The 16,493-nt window shown below is 40.1% G+C and overlaps 1 protein-coding gene across 11 annotated transcripts in view; it reads right to left on the minus strand.

Moving 5' to 3' along the window:
* DMD (dystrophin) overlaps positions 1 to 16,493 on the minus strand; it is a 1,858,252-nt gene that overhangs the window by 1,423,691 nt on the left and 418,068 nt on the right. For all 11 annotated transcript variants that reach the window (XM_069970999.1, XM_069971008.1, XM_069971005.1 and 8 more), the window contains exons 4-6: positions 11,999 to 12,076; positions 8,371 to 8,463; positions 5,671 to 5,843 (exon numbers count right to left, since the gene is read on the minus strand). In XM_069970999.1, coding sequence (XP_069827100.1) covers positions 5,671 to 5,843; positions 8,371 to 8,463; positions 11,999 to 12,076 — 344 coding nt within the window. The remainder of the gene's footprint in view (positions 1 to 5,670; positions 5,844 to 8,370; positions 8,464 to 11,998; positions 12,077 to 16,493) is intronic.

The following is a 16,493-nucleotide window of genomic DNA, read 5'->3' on the forward strand; positions in this document are numbered from 1 at the left end:
ATATTTGTTAACAATGGTTTGAATTTTTTACAGGCCATCAGATACAGTATAAGTTATAAATGTTATATATCGTTTTAATCGTAACGACTTGAGGAACATGCATAACAAGCCAGTTTTACCCCAGGGCGAATGGCGTAAAAAACAGTTCCCCCAAATAAAAGAAATTAGTTTTTTTTTTTTTTTTTTTCAATACACTTTGAATTTTTTTCTGGTTTTGTAGTGTACCAAATGCAAAAATTCAGCCTGTCATTGCAAAGTACAATTAGTGACGCAAAAAATAAGGGCTCATGTGGGTTTCTAGGTCGTAAAATGCAAGTGCTATGGCCTTTTAAACATAAGGAGGAAAAACCGAAAACGCAAAAATGAAAATGGGCCCCGTCCTTAAAGGGTTAATAGAAAATTTACATTTTGCTGTAGTCTATAGAATCATGGCCAGATTGTATATGAATAGTATACAATTCAGCCGATATCCCTAGCGGCCGCAACGAAAACTGACATGTCAGTTTTGTGCAGCCGCTATTCATTAAACAGCGGCCGCACAACCCTGACAGTACACACAATGGAGATTGCGGCTCCGGCCACACTTTCCATTGTGTGCAATGGTGAATTGGGATGCGGGCGCACACGGATGTGCCCGCATCCCAATTCAATAGAAATGAAGTTTATCCCGGCTAGTACTGCAGTACCTGCCAGGATAAACTTCACTGACACCGCACAGCTCTGGGAGTCGGGTCGTGACTTCACCATTTTATGCAGGAAATGAAGCCTTGATGCAGTAGTAAGTGCAGGGAAAAAAGCATTTTATGTGAATTTGCCATAATAAGTGTATATTGGTAATTTGTATAACTTTTGGCCGATGATACAATACTTTAATAAAGATTTTCATTGGACTTCTCCTTTAACTAGGGAGATGTGACATCAAAGCACTATACAAAAGGAAGCATACAAGCAGAAGCAACATGATGTCCTGGGCAATTTTCTGTTGGGAAACCTTGGGTCCTTACATACAGTATTCCGTGCAGATGTTATTTTGACTTGTGCCACCTACCTACCCATTGTTGCAAACCAGGACACTTAGAAAATACTAAACGTTGTGAGTTGGGGCCTCTGTGGATCAGGATTGACTTAAGTGTTTTCTGCCAACTAGTATAGGGGGGCGCTATGCAATGTTCCGTTTTAATGTTTTTTAAATATAATACAAAATGATACAAGTGATAAATGAATTTAGTAGACGCTAACCAGTTCATCTCAAAATCTTATTCTGTAAAGGTTTGTGTTTTAGCAACATCAGTTTTCACCTTCAAGACTTTGACCTTTCAAAACAAACCTTGTGCTTGGAGCACACTATTATTAAAATGCTATGTGTCCTGAGATTTTCACATAACAAAGAAAAATAAAGATAAAAGCACAAAAATACTTTTGTTATGTAAATTACCCAAGTTTAGGTCCATAGTGATTAAACCTGTAAAGCCTTAGTGGGTAGAGGTTACAATCTGGAGGTTTAAATATCAAGATCAAAAGAGTCTTAAATAGTTAAATGTGGATTTTGTTAAACACTAAATAGAATGTTGTAGCCACGTTTTACCAATGTTGAACTGGGGCATGAAATAAAAATGAATTTATCATACATCAGTTTCACTTAGATATTACAATTTAGAATCCTCTCTGATCATTAGGATTTGTGTTGATTTATCCCTTTATTCTAAAAATCAATGACAATGACATATGGTGATAATATGGTAACAGTGTAACAGTATAGTGATAATATGGTAACAGTGTGACGGTATAGTGATAATATAGTAGGGGTAGATATTTTTGTTCTATCCCCTATTAGTGATGTTCTGGGGTCAGTTCCCTACACTGAGCCCCCACAAATCTATGTATTCTGATCTCCCACAAAACATCCAGTGTATAATGCACCTAGGACCAAACTACAACAGCTGCAGGCACTACAACTCCCAGCATATTCTGAGGACTGCAGACTGTCAGTAAATGCTGGGAGTTGTAGTGCCTGCAGCTGTTGTATTAGGGCCCTAGGTGCATTATACACTGGATCAGGGCCGGGACAAAGGGTAGGCCAGGGTAGGCGATGGCCTAGGGCGCCATCTCCTGGTGAATTACAGGGGGCGCAATGTAGCTCCACGTAAAAATCCCCCCACCTGACCTCACACAGCAGCATCCCTTCTCCACTCTGCTCCAGCTCCGCAACGGCAAGACCTGCGCTGCTACTCCTCTCTTCTGCTTGGCTCCGGAGCTGAAGAAAAGCTTCTAATTAATGTCACATGACCTCTGGAGCCAATCAGGAGAGGGGAGAAGTGCAGGGACAAGTGTAATGGCAGATGCCCCAACCCCCGCCCCCCCCTCCCGACAGAGAACGATGAGGAGACTGATCGGCATCCTCAGAAACATCCTCAGTGTCCTCCTCCACTGCTACTGCTGTGTGGGTGGGTATTTGTGTACTAATGGAGTGAGTGAGTGAGTGTGTGTGTGTGTTAGTGGAATGTGTGACTTAGATAGGACAACTCCCAGCATGACCTGTGTGGCTGAGGTAGGACAACAACTCCCAGCATGACCTGTGTGGCTGAGGTAGGACAACAACTCCCAGCATGACCTGTGTGGCTGAGGTAGGACAACAACTCCCAGCATGACCTGTGTGGCTGAGGTAGGACAACCACTCCCAGCATGACCTGTGTGACTGAGATAGGACAACACCCAGCATGACCTGTGTGGCTGAGGTAGGACAACAACTCCCAGCATGACCTGTATGTCTGAGGTAGGACAACCACTCTCAGCATGACCTGTGTGACTGAGATAGGACAACTCCCAGCATGACCTGTATGACTGAGGTAGGACAACAACTACCAGCATGACCTGTGTGGCAGAGGTAGAACAACAACTCCCAGCATGACCTGTGTGGCTGAGGTAGGACAACAAGTCCCAGCATGACCTATGTGGCTGAGGTAGGACAACAACTCCCAGCATGACCTGTGTGACTGAGGTAGGACAACCACTCCCAGCATGACCAATATGACTGAGGTAGGACAACAACTCCTAGCATGACCTGTGTGGCTAAGGTAGGACAACCACTCCCAGCATGACCTGTGTGGCTGAGGTAGGACACCAACTCCCAGCATGACCTGTGTGGCTGAGGTAGGACAACAACTCCCAGCATGACCTGTGTGGCAGAGGAAGGACAACAGCCCCCAGCATTCACATGTGTGAATAGGGTAGAACTGCCGCTCTGCTAGATGCCCATTCTTCTCATCAAACAAACGTGATGGAGGAAGGTGCCAGGGTATACATCATGCATGTAACCTGCCAGGGTATATACTATGCGTGTAACCTGCCAGCTGGTCCAGGGTATATACTATGCGTGTAACCTGCCAGCTGGTCCAGGGTATATACAATGCTTGTAATATGCCAGCTGTGCCAGGGTATATAGCATGCGTGTAACCTGCCAGCTGTGCCAGATATATACCATGCGTGTAACCTGCCAGATGTGCCAGGGTATATACCATGCATGAACCTGTCAGCTTTGCCAGAGTATATACCATGCATGTAACCTGTCAGTGCCGGGGTATAAACCATGCCTGCAACCTGCCAGCTGTGCCAGGGTATATACCATGCGTTCAACCTGCTAACTGTGCCATAGTATATACCATGTGTGTAACCTGACAGTGCCAGAGTATATGCCCTGCATGCAACCTTCCAGCTGTGCCAGGGTCTATACTGTGCATATAACCTGCCAGCTGTTCCAGGGTATATACACCATGCATTTAACCTAACAGTGCAAGAGCATATACCATGTATGTAACCTGCCAGCTGTGCGTGCGGTGCGTCAGCATGCAAAGAGCCTAGGGCAGCATGAACTCTAAATACAGGCCTGTATATTGTGTTCTACTCACTGAAATGCAAAATAACCAATTGGGATTTAACCCCTTCACGTCCACAATACCGCTATATACGTTCCTGCTGCAGATGACCCGTGCAACAGGAAACAGGTTTGTGGCCATGAAGAGAGTTTAATGTTTGCGGGGCTGTTTCAATGTGATTGGTTGGTCATGAAAGGATTGAAGTTCCAAAAGGAGCAATTTAGCCCCAACAAAAACCACACATTTAGGAAATCTATCTTCTGTTACCAAAGGCTCCGTTGACACAGAGCAAAACTGGCGGAATTCCACGGCGGAATTCTCCGCCACTGAATCCCACCAGCCTCCATGTCATAATGACAGTCTAAGGGAGGCCATAGACTCCCATTATGACATGGAGGCTGGTGGGATTCCACAGCGGAGAATTCTGCTGTGAAATTCCGCCAGTTTTGCTCTGTGTGAACGGAGCCTTACACTTAAAGTTAAAAAAAAAAATAGAGTTGGCCAGAAATAGTAATTTAAATTTAACCCTGTGTTCAGTTTAGTGCCAACTTCACACACAATAAAATAATAAGCATGTTAACTATTTGGCTATTTTATGGTGTGTGAACATAGCCTAAGGCTTTTATACATAGCAAGCTACAATAGTAGATTATACAGTGACATCAAAGGCTTTTCATAAAAAGGCTTTTAATCTAAAATTTACAGTTTTACTCCCTCAACTACTTCTTAAGCTAACAAGATCACTAAGAAAAAATCCCCGAAGGAGATGTAGTAAAAGTCTGGGTTGGATGTTATATTGATAAGTGTCGTACGGATCAGTAGTAATGCAGCATCTAAGCACTAAGGTTTTTGTATGCTGTATAATAGAGGTATTCTCCACTAGAGGTGCCACAGTGGGGCAGTGTGTAATAGGGCCTTCATGTAGGTTATGTGCATACAGCTAAACATCTCCATACACTTTATACTACGGTCAGCCAAATCCAGTGGGGGTGGATTCAGCTATTAATATAAAATGTGTGGGGACTTCCCGAGTTTCCACTGACATCATCTCTCAGGAAAGTTTTTTCACTGCCCAACCCTTTTGTTCTCGAAGAGATAAGCTGACGCCAAAACTGTCTAGCTGCGGCTTACCCCTCCCCATAGGGAATACATGAATGTTCAAAAGGTGTATAGGCACCTTAAAAGGGTTATCCAGTGAAAATCTTTTCCTTTCAAATCAACTGGTTTCAGAAAGTTATGTAGATTTGTAATTTACTTCTACTGAAAAATCTCAAATCTTCCCATACTTATCAGCTTCTGTATACCCTTCAGGAAATGTTTTCTTTTCATTTTGACATGGTGCTCTCTGCTGACATCTCTGGCCAAGGCAGGAACTCTGTCTTGGTTTTCTATGAATCCCCATAGAAAACCTCTCCTGCTCTGGACAGTTCCCGTCTTCGCCAGAGATGTCAGCAGAGAGCACTGTGTCAGACTGAAAATAAAACATTTCCTGCTTGACATACAGCAGCTAATAATTATGGGAAGACCTGAGATTTTTTTTTAATAGAAGTTAATTACAAATCTTTATAACTTTCTGACACCAGTTAATTTGAATGAAAAAGATTTTCGCTGGACAACTCCTTTAACAATTGACTGAAAATACTGCACGCTTACAGTATGTGTATTCTGCATATCAGCTAAACAAATAAAGTCTGACTCAATCCAAATCTCTGCAATCCATAGCAATCAATAAAAGCAATATCAAGACAAAAAGGTGTGTGATAAATTGAATAAGGACATGGAAGTTTTTTTTTTTTACCTGTAACTGTGGATGAGTGCATTAAATGCCAATCCATCAGACCAACTGCTGGTGAAATTGATAACGTTGACCTGTGGGTAATTGCGAGTTGATTGGCGGACCCAGCTTAGTAAGATCTTTTCAGTATTTGTCTGCTGCAAGTCAGCCATAATGCCTTTCATTACATCCTTCACCTGAATAAGATATACAACCATCAATGTTTGAAACTGTAAAGCGAGATAAAAGGTTTATTTTAAAGCACAGCATTAGCAAACATGTAAGTGGCACGTTCCTGCGCTGAATTGTTTTCTGCATCACCCGGATTATCAGAACTCAAGGGGAAGTAATGAAAAATAAAATGCTTTGACATGTGACATTAATCACATTAATCTACTGTCAGCAGATGAAACTTACAAGGGTGCCCTACTACTGAATCCCGAAGATTAATAGGATAAGTTTAGAAGCTGCGGCAACATGTACAGTGATTCAGAGAGGGGATAAGTTATGCTGGAATACATCTTATTCATAGAAACATAAAACTAGATAAAAAAGAAAGTCATATATAAAACTAGTTATACACCTTCCAAACATATGAGAGATTTAAAGAAGAGTATAGAAAAATTATGATTCATTTCACAGGGACAGTTAAGTTTTTGGTGTTTTATATTTATAGACTGCCATTTAAAAAAAATGCCACCAAAAGGTATTGATCCATTCCAAAAGAGGAGGGGAAGTCAAGAGGAATGAGCGAGTCAGAGGTTCTGCTGCATTCCTGTTAGCAGACAGCAGTGCATGTACCAAGCTCAGATGACAATTTTATGCTTGGAGCCACATTGCTTGGCGGAGGATCCCATGGGCTTTTAGGGTCTATTTACACAGAAAGATTATCTGACAGATTATCTGCCAAAGATTTGAAGCCAAAGCCAGGAATGGATTTGAAAAGAGGAAAAATCTCAGGCTTTCCTTTATGACGTGATCTCTGTTTATAGTTCGTTTCTGGCTTTGGCTTCAAATCTTTGGCAGATAATCTGTGTAAATGGACCCTTATTAGGCAATACAGACACAGGAGGCTACTTTATACTTCTATGATTTTCATTCAACCACTAAATTATAGACATATGGCCCAGTTTTTGCAACACTTTAGTGTGTGTGTGTGTGTGTGTGTGTGTGTGTGTGTGTGTGTGTGTGTGTGTGTGTGTGTGTGTGTGCGCGCGCGCGTGTGTGTGTAATTACATTTTGGCTATGTTTACACAACACATTTTGGTCGGTAGTTCTGTCATTATTTGTAGCCAAAATCAGGAGTGGAACTGAGAGGGCAAAATTATAATGGAAAAATGTGCACAGTTTGGCTATGTTCCCACAATGTAATTATTTATTTTTGTTATTTAACCATTTGATGGCCAGGCCAGGTTTTGTTTTAGGACTTTCATTTTTTCCTTCTCATGTTTAAAAGGCCAAACCACTTGCAGTTTTTTATTTTTATTTTACTACAGACCCACATGAGCCCTTATGTTTTGCAATGACAGACTTAGTTTTTCCATAAAATATGCTGCAAAACTGGGGAAAAAAAAAAAAAAAAAAAAAAAAAACCCTTTTTTCTCACCCCATTTCAATGGATTTCAGGTTTACGCCGTTCACCCTATGTCGAAATTAACATGTTATCCATGTAACTCAAGTCAGTTCAATTACAACGATAGGGAACTTATAAATTTTATTTTATTTGACTGCTTTTAAAAATTTAAACATTTTAAAAAATAAATGCTTAAATTGCCCTATTACCATCCTAATAACGCTTATTTTTTTTAGTTTATGAGGCTATTTAAGGGGTCCATATTTTGCGCCATGATCTGTACTTCAGTACCTTGCTTGCGTATATGCAACTTTTTGATAAATTTTTATTACAATTTTTCTGGATTTGATGTGACCAAAAAACAGTTTGCCGTTTACCCTGCAAGATCAAGAATTTGATTATGCACATGGCAATATCAATATTGCATATTGCAATATCAAATATGTTTATTTTTATATTGATAAAATGGAAAAAGGCGGCTAAATAAAACTTTTATTATGGGATGGGATTTTTTAAATTAAAGAAAAACATTTGTTTTTTTTATAATTTGAAGTCCCCCTGGGGGTTTCTATGATGACTGCACTGATCTCTTATAGAGATCAATGCAGTCCACATGTACTGCATTTATCTATTAGATAAGTGCTTGATTACTATGGGCTTCTGCAGCCGGGAGAAGCGCTATCCAGAGAGCGGTCACAACATGTTCCCTCTGTGAATCCACCTGGTGGCATCATGACATAAGATTACATCATGGGTCATTAGAGGGTTAAGTCCAAGTAATGGCCATTATTTTAAAACGAAGGCCATCTTTATGAAGTAATGGAAGATACATTGTGGAAATATTGCCTTTGTACTCTCTTTTAAAAATGAGCAAGTTGGTGGCTTTATGCTATATCGCACTACTACAAAGATTTTTTCATATTCAGTGCTATTAATCATACAAATTATTAATTCTACTGTTTCAATTTCCTGTCAAAAGTTGGTGGAAGCCCATCTTATTTTATTATGGGGCTCTGTGAATCATTCTAGTCCCCATAACAGTATCTGGGGTTGTAATCACAAAAGAATGTTGGAGCATAGCAAGTAGTTTGTTGCAGATGTGCCTTCATTTCATTGCTGTTTAATAAATAGTTTACACAAGGTAAATTTACCTGCCAATGGAGGATGATACTCCAGATCAATCCAAGGGTCAGCTTATGATTCCCATCCACTATGTCTGAGCTGCCAATATTTACCAAATCAATCTGTGCACAAAATAAAAACAACAAGATTAACAATTAACAAGTCCACTCTTGCATTAGCTGATGAATTTAGGTGCATCTGTTATTCCATTAAACTCCATTATAAAAATAAAAAAACCTGACCAAAGCGCTTTTTTTTTTTTAAGCATAGACAAAAAATTGCTTAACCATTTTTTGTGCATGGAAAAACAAAGGTTGCATTTTGATCAATGGAAAAACGCATCAAAACAGATACACACAAATACATCAGTTTTTTCATCCACTTTTTTTTTTTTTTTACAAAAAAAAAAGTGGACTGCAAAAAATGCATTCTGATGCAGCATGATTCTTTCAAATTGTCTTATTCTAAGTTTTTTTTTTTTTGTTACCAAACATTTATGGTATGAAAACAGGAATAAAAGATTTATCTTCATGGCTTGATCTTTGCTAGACTTATGTTTGAGCTCAAGAGCTTGGTTTTTTTTTACCACTTATCTTTAGAAAAGGGAAAGGGATAGGTGGTGATATGATATAGTTACAGAAATTGTAGTATTGTTTCCAGGTTTAGAGAAAGCTTTTTAACCATGAAATTAGATGTAATTTAACATGTTCTGCTATTTTCTCTGTGTGGAACCTGTATGCTGCATTGATGGTTGTAGTAACTAGTCAACATGCTGTAACTGTTGAATCTGTACCTCTGTTAACACACTGTTGAAATATAGTTGATGGCCATCATTTATCGGCAAATAAGGGCTGTTCTTTTAAAGGGAATGTATCATCAGGTACATTTGCTTTAAGTTTTGCATATTAAAAGAATGGCACCAGCGTGGGGAAGACAGGGCCGCGGTCCTTTTTATGAACCGCTACCCGTTTCCTGCGCATGGCACTGGTCTATTGCCCAGCACCCACTGCTGCTGAAGCACTGATGGTGGGCCGTCCCGTCCCCAGTAGGAGGAAACCCTGCCACTCTATGACGCAGCTCCATTAGAATCATAGGGGGGCAGGGGTTTCCTCCCACTGAGGGTGGGCCAGTGCCTGGTAATAGACCAGCGCCGTGTGTGGGAACCAGGATGCGGTTCTAAAAAAAAAAGGTTGCGCGCCTCCTCTCTCACCGCTGAAGAATGAACATGTCAGCCAGTTTTACTCTGTGTGAACGGAGCCCAAGACTGATGAAATTAGACAGTGTTGTTTCTTATTTTGTTCCATTTATTTGATGCATTTGATGAATAGGTGATGGAAACTATACAGCAAACAATGCTTTGTTTGTCTCAGCCTACTAACATTCAGTTATTCTGTTAGGTCTATGAACTGACAAAAAAAAAAAAACAGAAGGTGCAACAGCAACCCACAGGTGCAAGGGCTTACCGTATATAGTCCTCCCAGCGTACATACGGTAAATACCTGCTCTGTAGATATTAAAAACTGAGTATCTTAGCCAACTATTTGATCAAAAAGCGTGTACCATGTCGCCACATTAAGGCGTCCTTGAGACATGGTCCCTACTCTAGCATTTTCACATTATCGATGACCTCTCCTGGACTGAATAAGCCTACAACTGGGCAGATAGGAGCCAAATGATCTCTTTTTATAGCACCCTTGGGACATGGGTGGAGTGCAAGCCAACAGGAGGTAGCCACCCCCCCCCCCCCACATGTTACAGGAAGCCAGGTGTGGCTTAAGTACAGACAAAAAAAAAAAAACACAAGGTGCAACAGCAACCCAACCTGCAGTGTGAACAGAGTCATAGATGTGCTGCCAATTTTTCCTTTTTTAGGTCTATGAACTGAGTCACTCTTGCTTGAATACTGGGAACTGTTCAGGTTTGGTTTTAAAAATTCATTCAGTAACTGTAGGTTGTGTTAATCCAGAAAAACACAAAAACTGAATGGGTATTAAAATAATGTCAAGGTGCAGCACAAGCTAAACAGGAAACTTTTAAAAAGGTATAAAAGGCTCCCAAAGGCACAGATTTCGGGGTATGTACTGCGTAATGAAGTCTAGAAAATGTTGGCTAAAAACAAGTTTTATACTGGTGGCGGGGTGGGGTGGCAATGAGGCGGGGCCTAGAGCATACTTGACTAGAGATGAGCGAACTTTGAGCATGCTCGAGTCGATCCGAACTTTCGGCATTTGATTAGCGGTGGCTGCTGAACTTGGATAAAGCCCTAAGGCTATGTGGAAATCATGGACATAGTCGTTGGCTGCATCCATGTTTTCCAGACAACCTTAGAGCTTTATCCAAGTTAATCAAATACCGAACTTCGGGTTCGGATCGACTCGAACCCGATTCGCTCATCTCTATACTTGACTTATGTCTGCAGAACTTCTTTCCCCACCTTCATCCAGCCAAGGGGTGTGCTGAAAAAGATGAGAGGTGGGGAGAGCAGCTCTACAGACCTCTTAGGGCACGGATGTTCTAGGCCCCAGTTGACTGACACCCCACCTCACAGTGCTGCCAGAATAAGACTTGTTTTAAGCTAAAAAACAGGCTCCAGGACAAAGGCAGACCCCGGGACGGGACATGTGATGATCAAGTGTACTGGCGGTTTGAGGGTAGGGGGCGGCTGGTACAAATTCACTTTAAGATGTTGTGGCACATCTTATCGCCTTTAAACAGCTCTTCAGCAGGAGTGTCCAGAGTTGGATGTTCTTTGATCTACAGGTTTTTTTTGTTTGTTTTTTTTTAAGACTGGATAATCCTTTTAAACCATTAATATATATTCGATTCTATCATATGAATACCTGTTTGTAAATTATTATCTCTCCTTGTTTCAACCCAAGAAGAGAAGCCTACTTAAAACAAAATAATGTATTTATTTTTCATATATGATATAACCATCTTGGCCTTCAGATATAAATAATGAACACATCTTTCTTTTATCAAATGTATATTTTGGACACAATAATCCAGGTTAGCTTAGCATTTCGTAAGGTCGCAAGTATTTGTGAATATATTTCATGCGTTACAAGCTGAAAATTTGTTTACAAACTTATAAATCAATATATATTACTTAGAAATCTAAAGCAGTATCCCAGTAAAATTATGAGGTAGTGCAATACATCAAACCACCACACATTCATCTTCCGTGTGCTACCCTAGGAAACAGCAACTTTTCTTAGCAAATAATCTCATTCATTTGAATTTATCCTTGAGGTGAAAGTTGATAGAATTAGAATAACTGACTGAATGTTCTACAAGGTTATTTATTATTTCACTGTATATAAAGTTTACAGTACAATGAAAATGATGACATATTTACACCATTGACTTCAGCAGCCTCCTGAAACACAGTGTGAATGCAACAATATGGAAATACAATGTATTTTCCAAGCTGCATCTCAATGACAATATTTTTAACCTTTGATTCAGCAATATATTATTATTTCTTAAAGGGCACAAAAAAAACAAACATTAACCCCCTCAGTATTGTGGCCCTCATATTGCAACCAAAACCAGCACTGGTAATTTCTTGTTCATGGGATTATTGCAGCTCTTCCCACTCCCCAACATGTCCTATTCTGGACAACACCTGTAAAGTTAGACTTCACAATTACTTACTTTGTTTTTTTGCAAGATTTGAAGTGCTTTGTTGACATTATTTAAAGCATGAACCCTTGTGGAGCCTTTTTCTTTTACCTGTAAGAAAACACTTTGAATAAATAATTTGCACATACTTTTTATTAACATACTGTACTTTAACATGCAGTAATGACAAGTATTTAGTGTTGCATTTATGTTTACTATAATTTAACAGAGCCCAAAATAGCCTTAAGGACCGGGCCAAATTACAGTTTTGCGTTTTAGTTTTTCCTCCTCGCCTTCTAAGAGCTATAACTCTTATTTTTTCATCTACAGGGCCATGTGAGGGCTTGTTTTTTTTTTTCAGGAATAGATGTACTTTGTAATGGCAACTTTCAATCTACCATAACATGTATGACAAACCCCAAAACATCATTTATGGGGTGAAATTGGTAAATTGGTGTGTGTGTGTGTGTGGGGGGGTAATTAGCAAATTTTCTTGGGGTTCCGTGTTTACGGAATTCACTTTACGGTAAAACTGATAATATATTTACTCTATAGGTCGATCTGAATACAGCGATATGCAGTTTATATAGCTTTTCTAATGTTTATTATTGTAATTAACGGCAAAACTTTTTTTGTAAATAGGTGTGATTACAATGGCCTTATTGTGACTCTTATAGCACTTTTATTTTTATGGGGCTGTATGGGGTATCATTTTTTGCACCATGATCTCTAGTTTTTAATCGGACATATTGATACATTTTTATTATTATTATTATTTTTTTTTAAATAAAAATCATCAATCTTGGTGTTTTTTTTTTACCGCTTTATGTTTAATGCGTTCACAGTGCGGGAACAATATTGCTTTATTTTAATAGACTGGACGTTTATGTATGCTACAGTATATAATGTTTATTTTTTATTTTTATGCATTTTATTTATACAATAGAAAAGGGGGGTTATTTAATTTTTATTAGGGGAGGGGCTAAGGTGTGTTTTTAAAAACTTAAAACATTTTTTCACTTTACACTTTTTATGTCCCCTTAGGGGAATTTAACATTTTTACATTGGATTTTTAACACTGATCATTGTTATGCCATAGCATAGCATTGATCAGTGTAAACTGCGATCATTGCATAGAGCCTGCCTGTGCAGACTATACACTGATTGCCGATCTGACTGCCGGGAGGAAGGCAAGAGACCTCCGGCAGTCAGATAAAATGATAGGAACCCTCGTGGTCCTGATCGAATGGTGTTAAAGTGTCGCAATCGCGGCACTGTAGGGTCCAATGGTGGGCGGCTGCGCAATGGTGGCCGCATATTGCAGCCGGTCCCCACTTGCTGTGAAGGGAGCTCAGCTTCTGAGCTCACTTCACAGCGCGGCCAGACCCAATGGCGTACAGGTGCGTCATGAGCCCTTAGGTGACATTTGTTAGTGTGGTCTGGACTGGAGTAGATTTTTGCCATTTTGTACCAATTTGCGCCGTTTTGTGCACAGACGTGAGTTGTGTACAAACATTTGCGACTTTTCTACATCGAAAATCACAGGTAAAACAATGATAACTTCCCCCCATTTTCTATATGCTACTTTTATTGGATCCTCTTCTTGTTAAATTGGATAAAAACACATAAAAGAAGATTGACAGAACTGCACTTTGCAAACAGAGAAGTATAAAGTTTTATATCTCTCTTCTTTATTGTTTTAATTAAACTCTTAAGGCCACTTCCACAGGAAAGTAATTTGGTTCATGTTTTGCAACAGTATTTAAAAATCCAACACTGGAGTGAGTCCAAAATACAGCACAGGTGCAAATGTTATCTTTCCTTTCCCTGTACAGGTTCCATACCTAGCTCATTGTAGGTACTCTTTTGCATACAATTTTGTATTGCTCCAATGTATGTTTAATTTAAAAAGTAATGCAACATTGCAAATAGTCTTGATACATTTTTACCATTTTGTGTTCCTTTAGACCTATGTGTCTGTAAAGTTTCAGGCTGCATACAAACTCCAAACCTACTTGCGTTTAGTTAGACTATGTAATCCTAAAAACATAAATACGTTTTTTTTTGTTTTGTTTTTTTAAGCAATGATATTGACCTAGAGATGTGTGAGCCTTACTAGACATGGTAAAGAGGACCTGGACTAGTAAGTATAGGGAGTTAAGTAGTAATGCACTGCTTGCAACTTATGTCCATGAGCCATTCAGTGATCATTGAGGCATAGCCAGTTATGGTTTACTACACAGAAGCAGGGCTTAAAGTGACACTGTCACCTCCTTGGTGCATTCTGACATCTCTACACAGGTGTAATGGGTAAATTTAGCGTTTTTCATACCTTATTTCATATCATACATCCTGCTGCTTGTTCAAGTAAAAAGTGTCCTTTTATCAGCTGCAGATTGTATTAAGTGGGCGTGGCCTCGCGGCATTAGCGCCACTTAGCCCTGCCCACAACGGCACCGTTTGTTCCCCCCCTTGACGTCCATTGGTTGGCCAACGTAAAGAGGGTGGGGTCTAGACCTTTCGGCCAGCCTGTTCCAATGGCCGGCGAGGGGGTGGGACCAACTGTGGCGTTGTGGGCGGGGCTAAGCGGCGCTAATGCCGCAAGGCTCCACCCTCTTAACACAATCTGCAGTTGATAAAAGATGACTTTTTACATGAACAAGCACCATGACGTATGATATAAAATAAGGTATGAAAACCGCTAAATTCACCCTTTACACCTGTGTAGAGATGTCAGAGTGCAAAAAGGAGGTGACAGTGTCACTTAAATGTAAAAAAAAGACAGAAGTCCCTGTTCTCTAGATACTTTCTGTGGCTCTGTATGCAAGGACACCAAGGAAACTATGTACTGAGCAGGTACATTTTGTGACACAGCAGTTGGAAGTTGCATTGTACTGAATCTACATTGTGAAAAATGAGAAATCTGCAGAAAAAAACGGTGAGCACATCTTTATGGCAATATGCACAACAGCTTCTAAAATAGATATATAATTTGATTAATCCTCATAACATTCCTTACAATCTAACGCTATGCAACAAATTCTACATATTATTTTCCTTGCTTTCAATATCAGTATATTCAAATGGATTTTTATTTCACTCAGCCCAGTATATTGTTAGAAATAGATATACGTCAGCCAATTCAGTACTTTCATCTTCCGCTCATTCAACAAATGCGGCTTGGTTGCCATGACAGCTCATCAGACAAACACACTGGCATATGCCGTTTTTCATCTTGCATATTTCTCATTGCTTACATTTTTCTTTTTTTATATTGTTTTCTATATAAATATAGAAGCCATAGACAATCTTATTTACCTCTTCTAATGAACTTATTTCTGTGGTGAAGGACATGACATTTTTTAGTATATAACGCAAGACAACATTAGATTACTAATAGTTATTACCATGATAATCAATATCTGACAACTATATTAAAAATGTACTGTATAGGTAAATGTGCATAGTGTAGCAGCCTGGTGTGAGGGGATCTCAGGGAGGATAGAGGATATAATGAATAAATGAAGATATTTCCTGTCACAGGCCGTATGGTAATAGCTCTCTCCCTCTTCCTGAGGTAATTACTGCCACACAGGTTAAAGAGAGGGACTAGGTGTTTGGTGATGATGATACTTGTAGTTCTCTTTGCGGCTTCTCTATTACTGCTACCTGAGGTGTTTATGGAGAAGCCCTTGATGGCGATGAGGGGCAGAGAAAATCAGACAACAGGGAGTTGAGGCAGTGAGGTATAACAGTGACTTCTACATGCATAAGAAGTATATAACTTGAACAGTTTCCTTGTGCTTAATATCTGTCCATATGGCCGACTGCCAGAGACTGATGTTACAAGGGAGATTGGTGATGTTTTTGGAGTGGTCCTTTGTGGATTGGATAGGTAGTGAATCACAACCCAATGGAATGGGTATGTCAGTAAGTTGCCCCTCAGCATGAATACCTTGATAAGCAAGTACGTCAGACATTCTCTCGTGGTAAGTTCATCTGTAAAATAAGCTCCTTGGTTCAACAACTCCCATGGGTCACACTATCTTTAGTGATTATACAGACTATGGTAAAATCTCACAGGCTGAAGGCCCCTCAGAAGATATTGCTCCTACCACAGCTGCACTCAACTCACTAACTAACTTCCTGTGTCAACTGCCTCTTCAGTGGTGCTCATTAGAATAGCTCTGCCCCCTTTCTGGACCCATGTCCTTCCATGTACTGTATATGATGTTATTGCTCTATGGGACCAGGATATATAGTAGTAGGTATATTTAGGCTACAAACCCACTTGGCGGGTCTGCAACAAGTCCCCTTGCTGCGTATTTGCAGCGAGACTCGCTGCAGATCCCGGCCCTATACTTTTAATGGCAGACAAACACGCAGCAGGGATGTACATCCCTGCTGCGAGTTTGTCTGCAGCCCACCCCATTAACCCCGCCGGAGCGGTTCCCGATGTCTTCAAGTGAAGTATATGCTCCAGCCAGTCGCCCGCAGCCCCGGCCGCCCCCTCGCAGCACCGATCGCA

Source organism: Dendropsophus ebraccatus, chromosome 5 (assembly GCF_027789765.1).
Source record: "Dendropsophus ebraccatus isolate aDenEbr1 chromosome 5, aDenEbr1.pat, whole genome shotgun sequence".
Classification (NCBI taxonomy): Eukaryota; Metazoa; Chordata; class Amphibia; order Anura; family Hylidae; genus Dendropsophus; species Dendropsophus ebraccatus.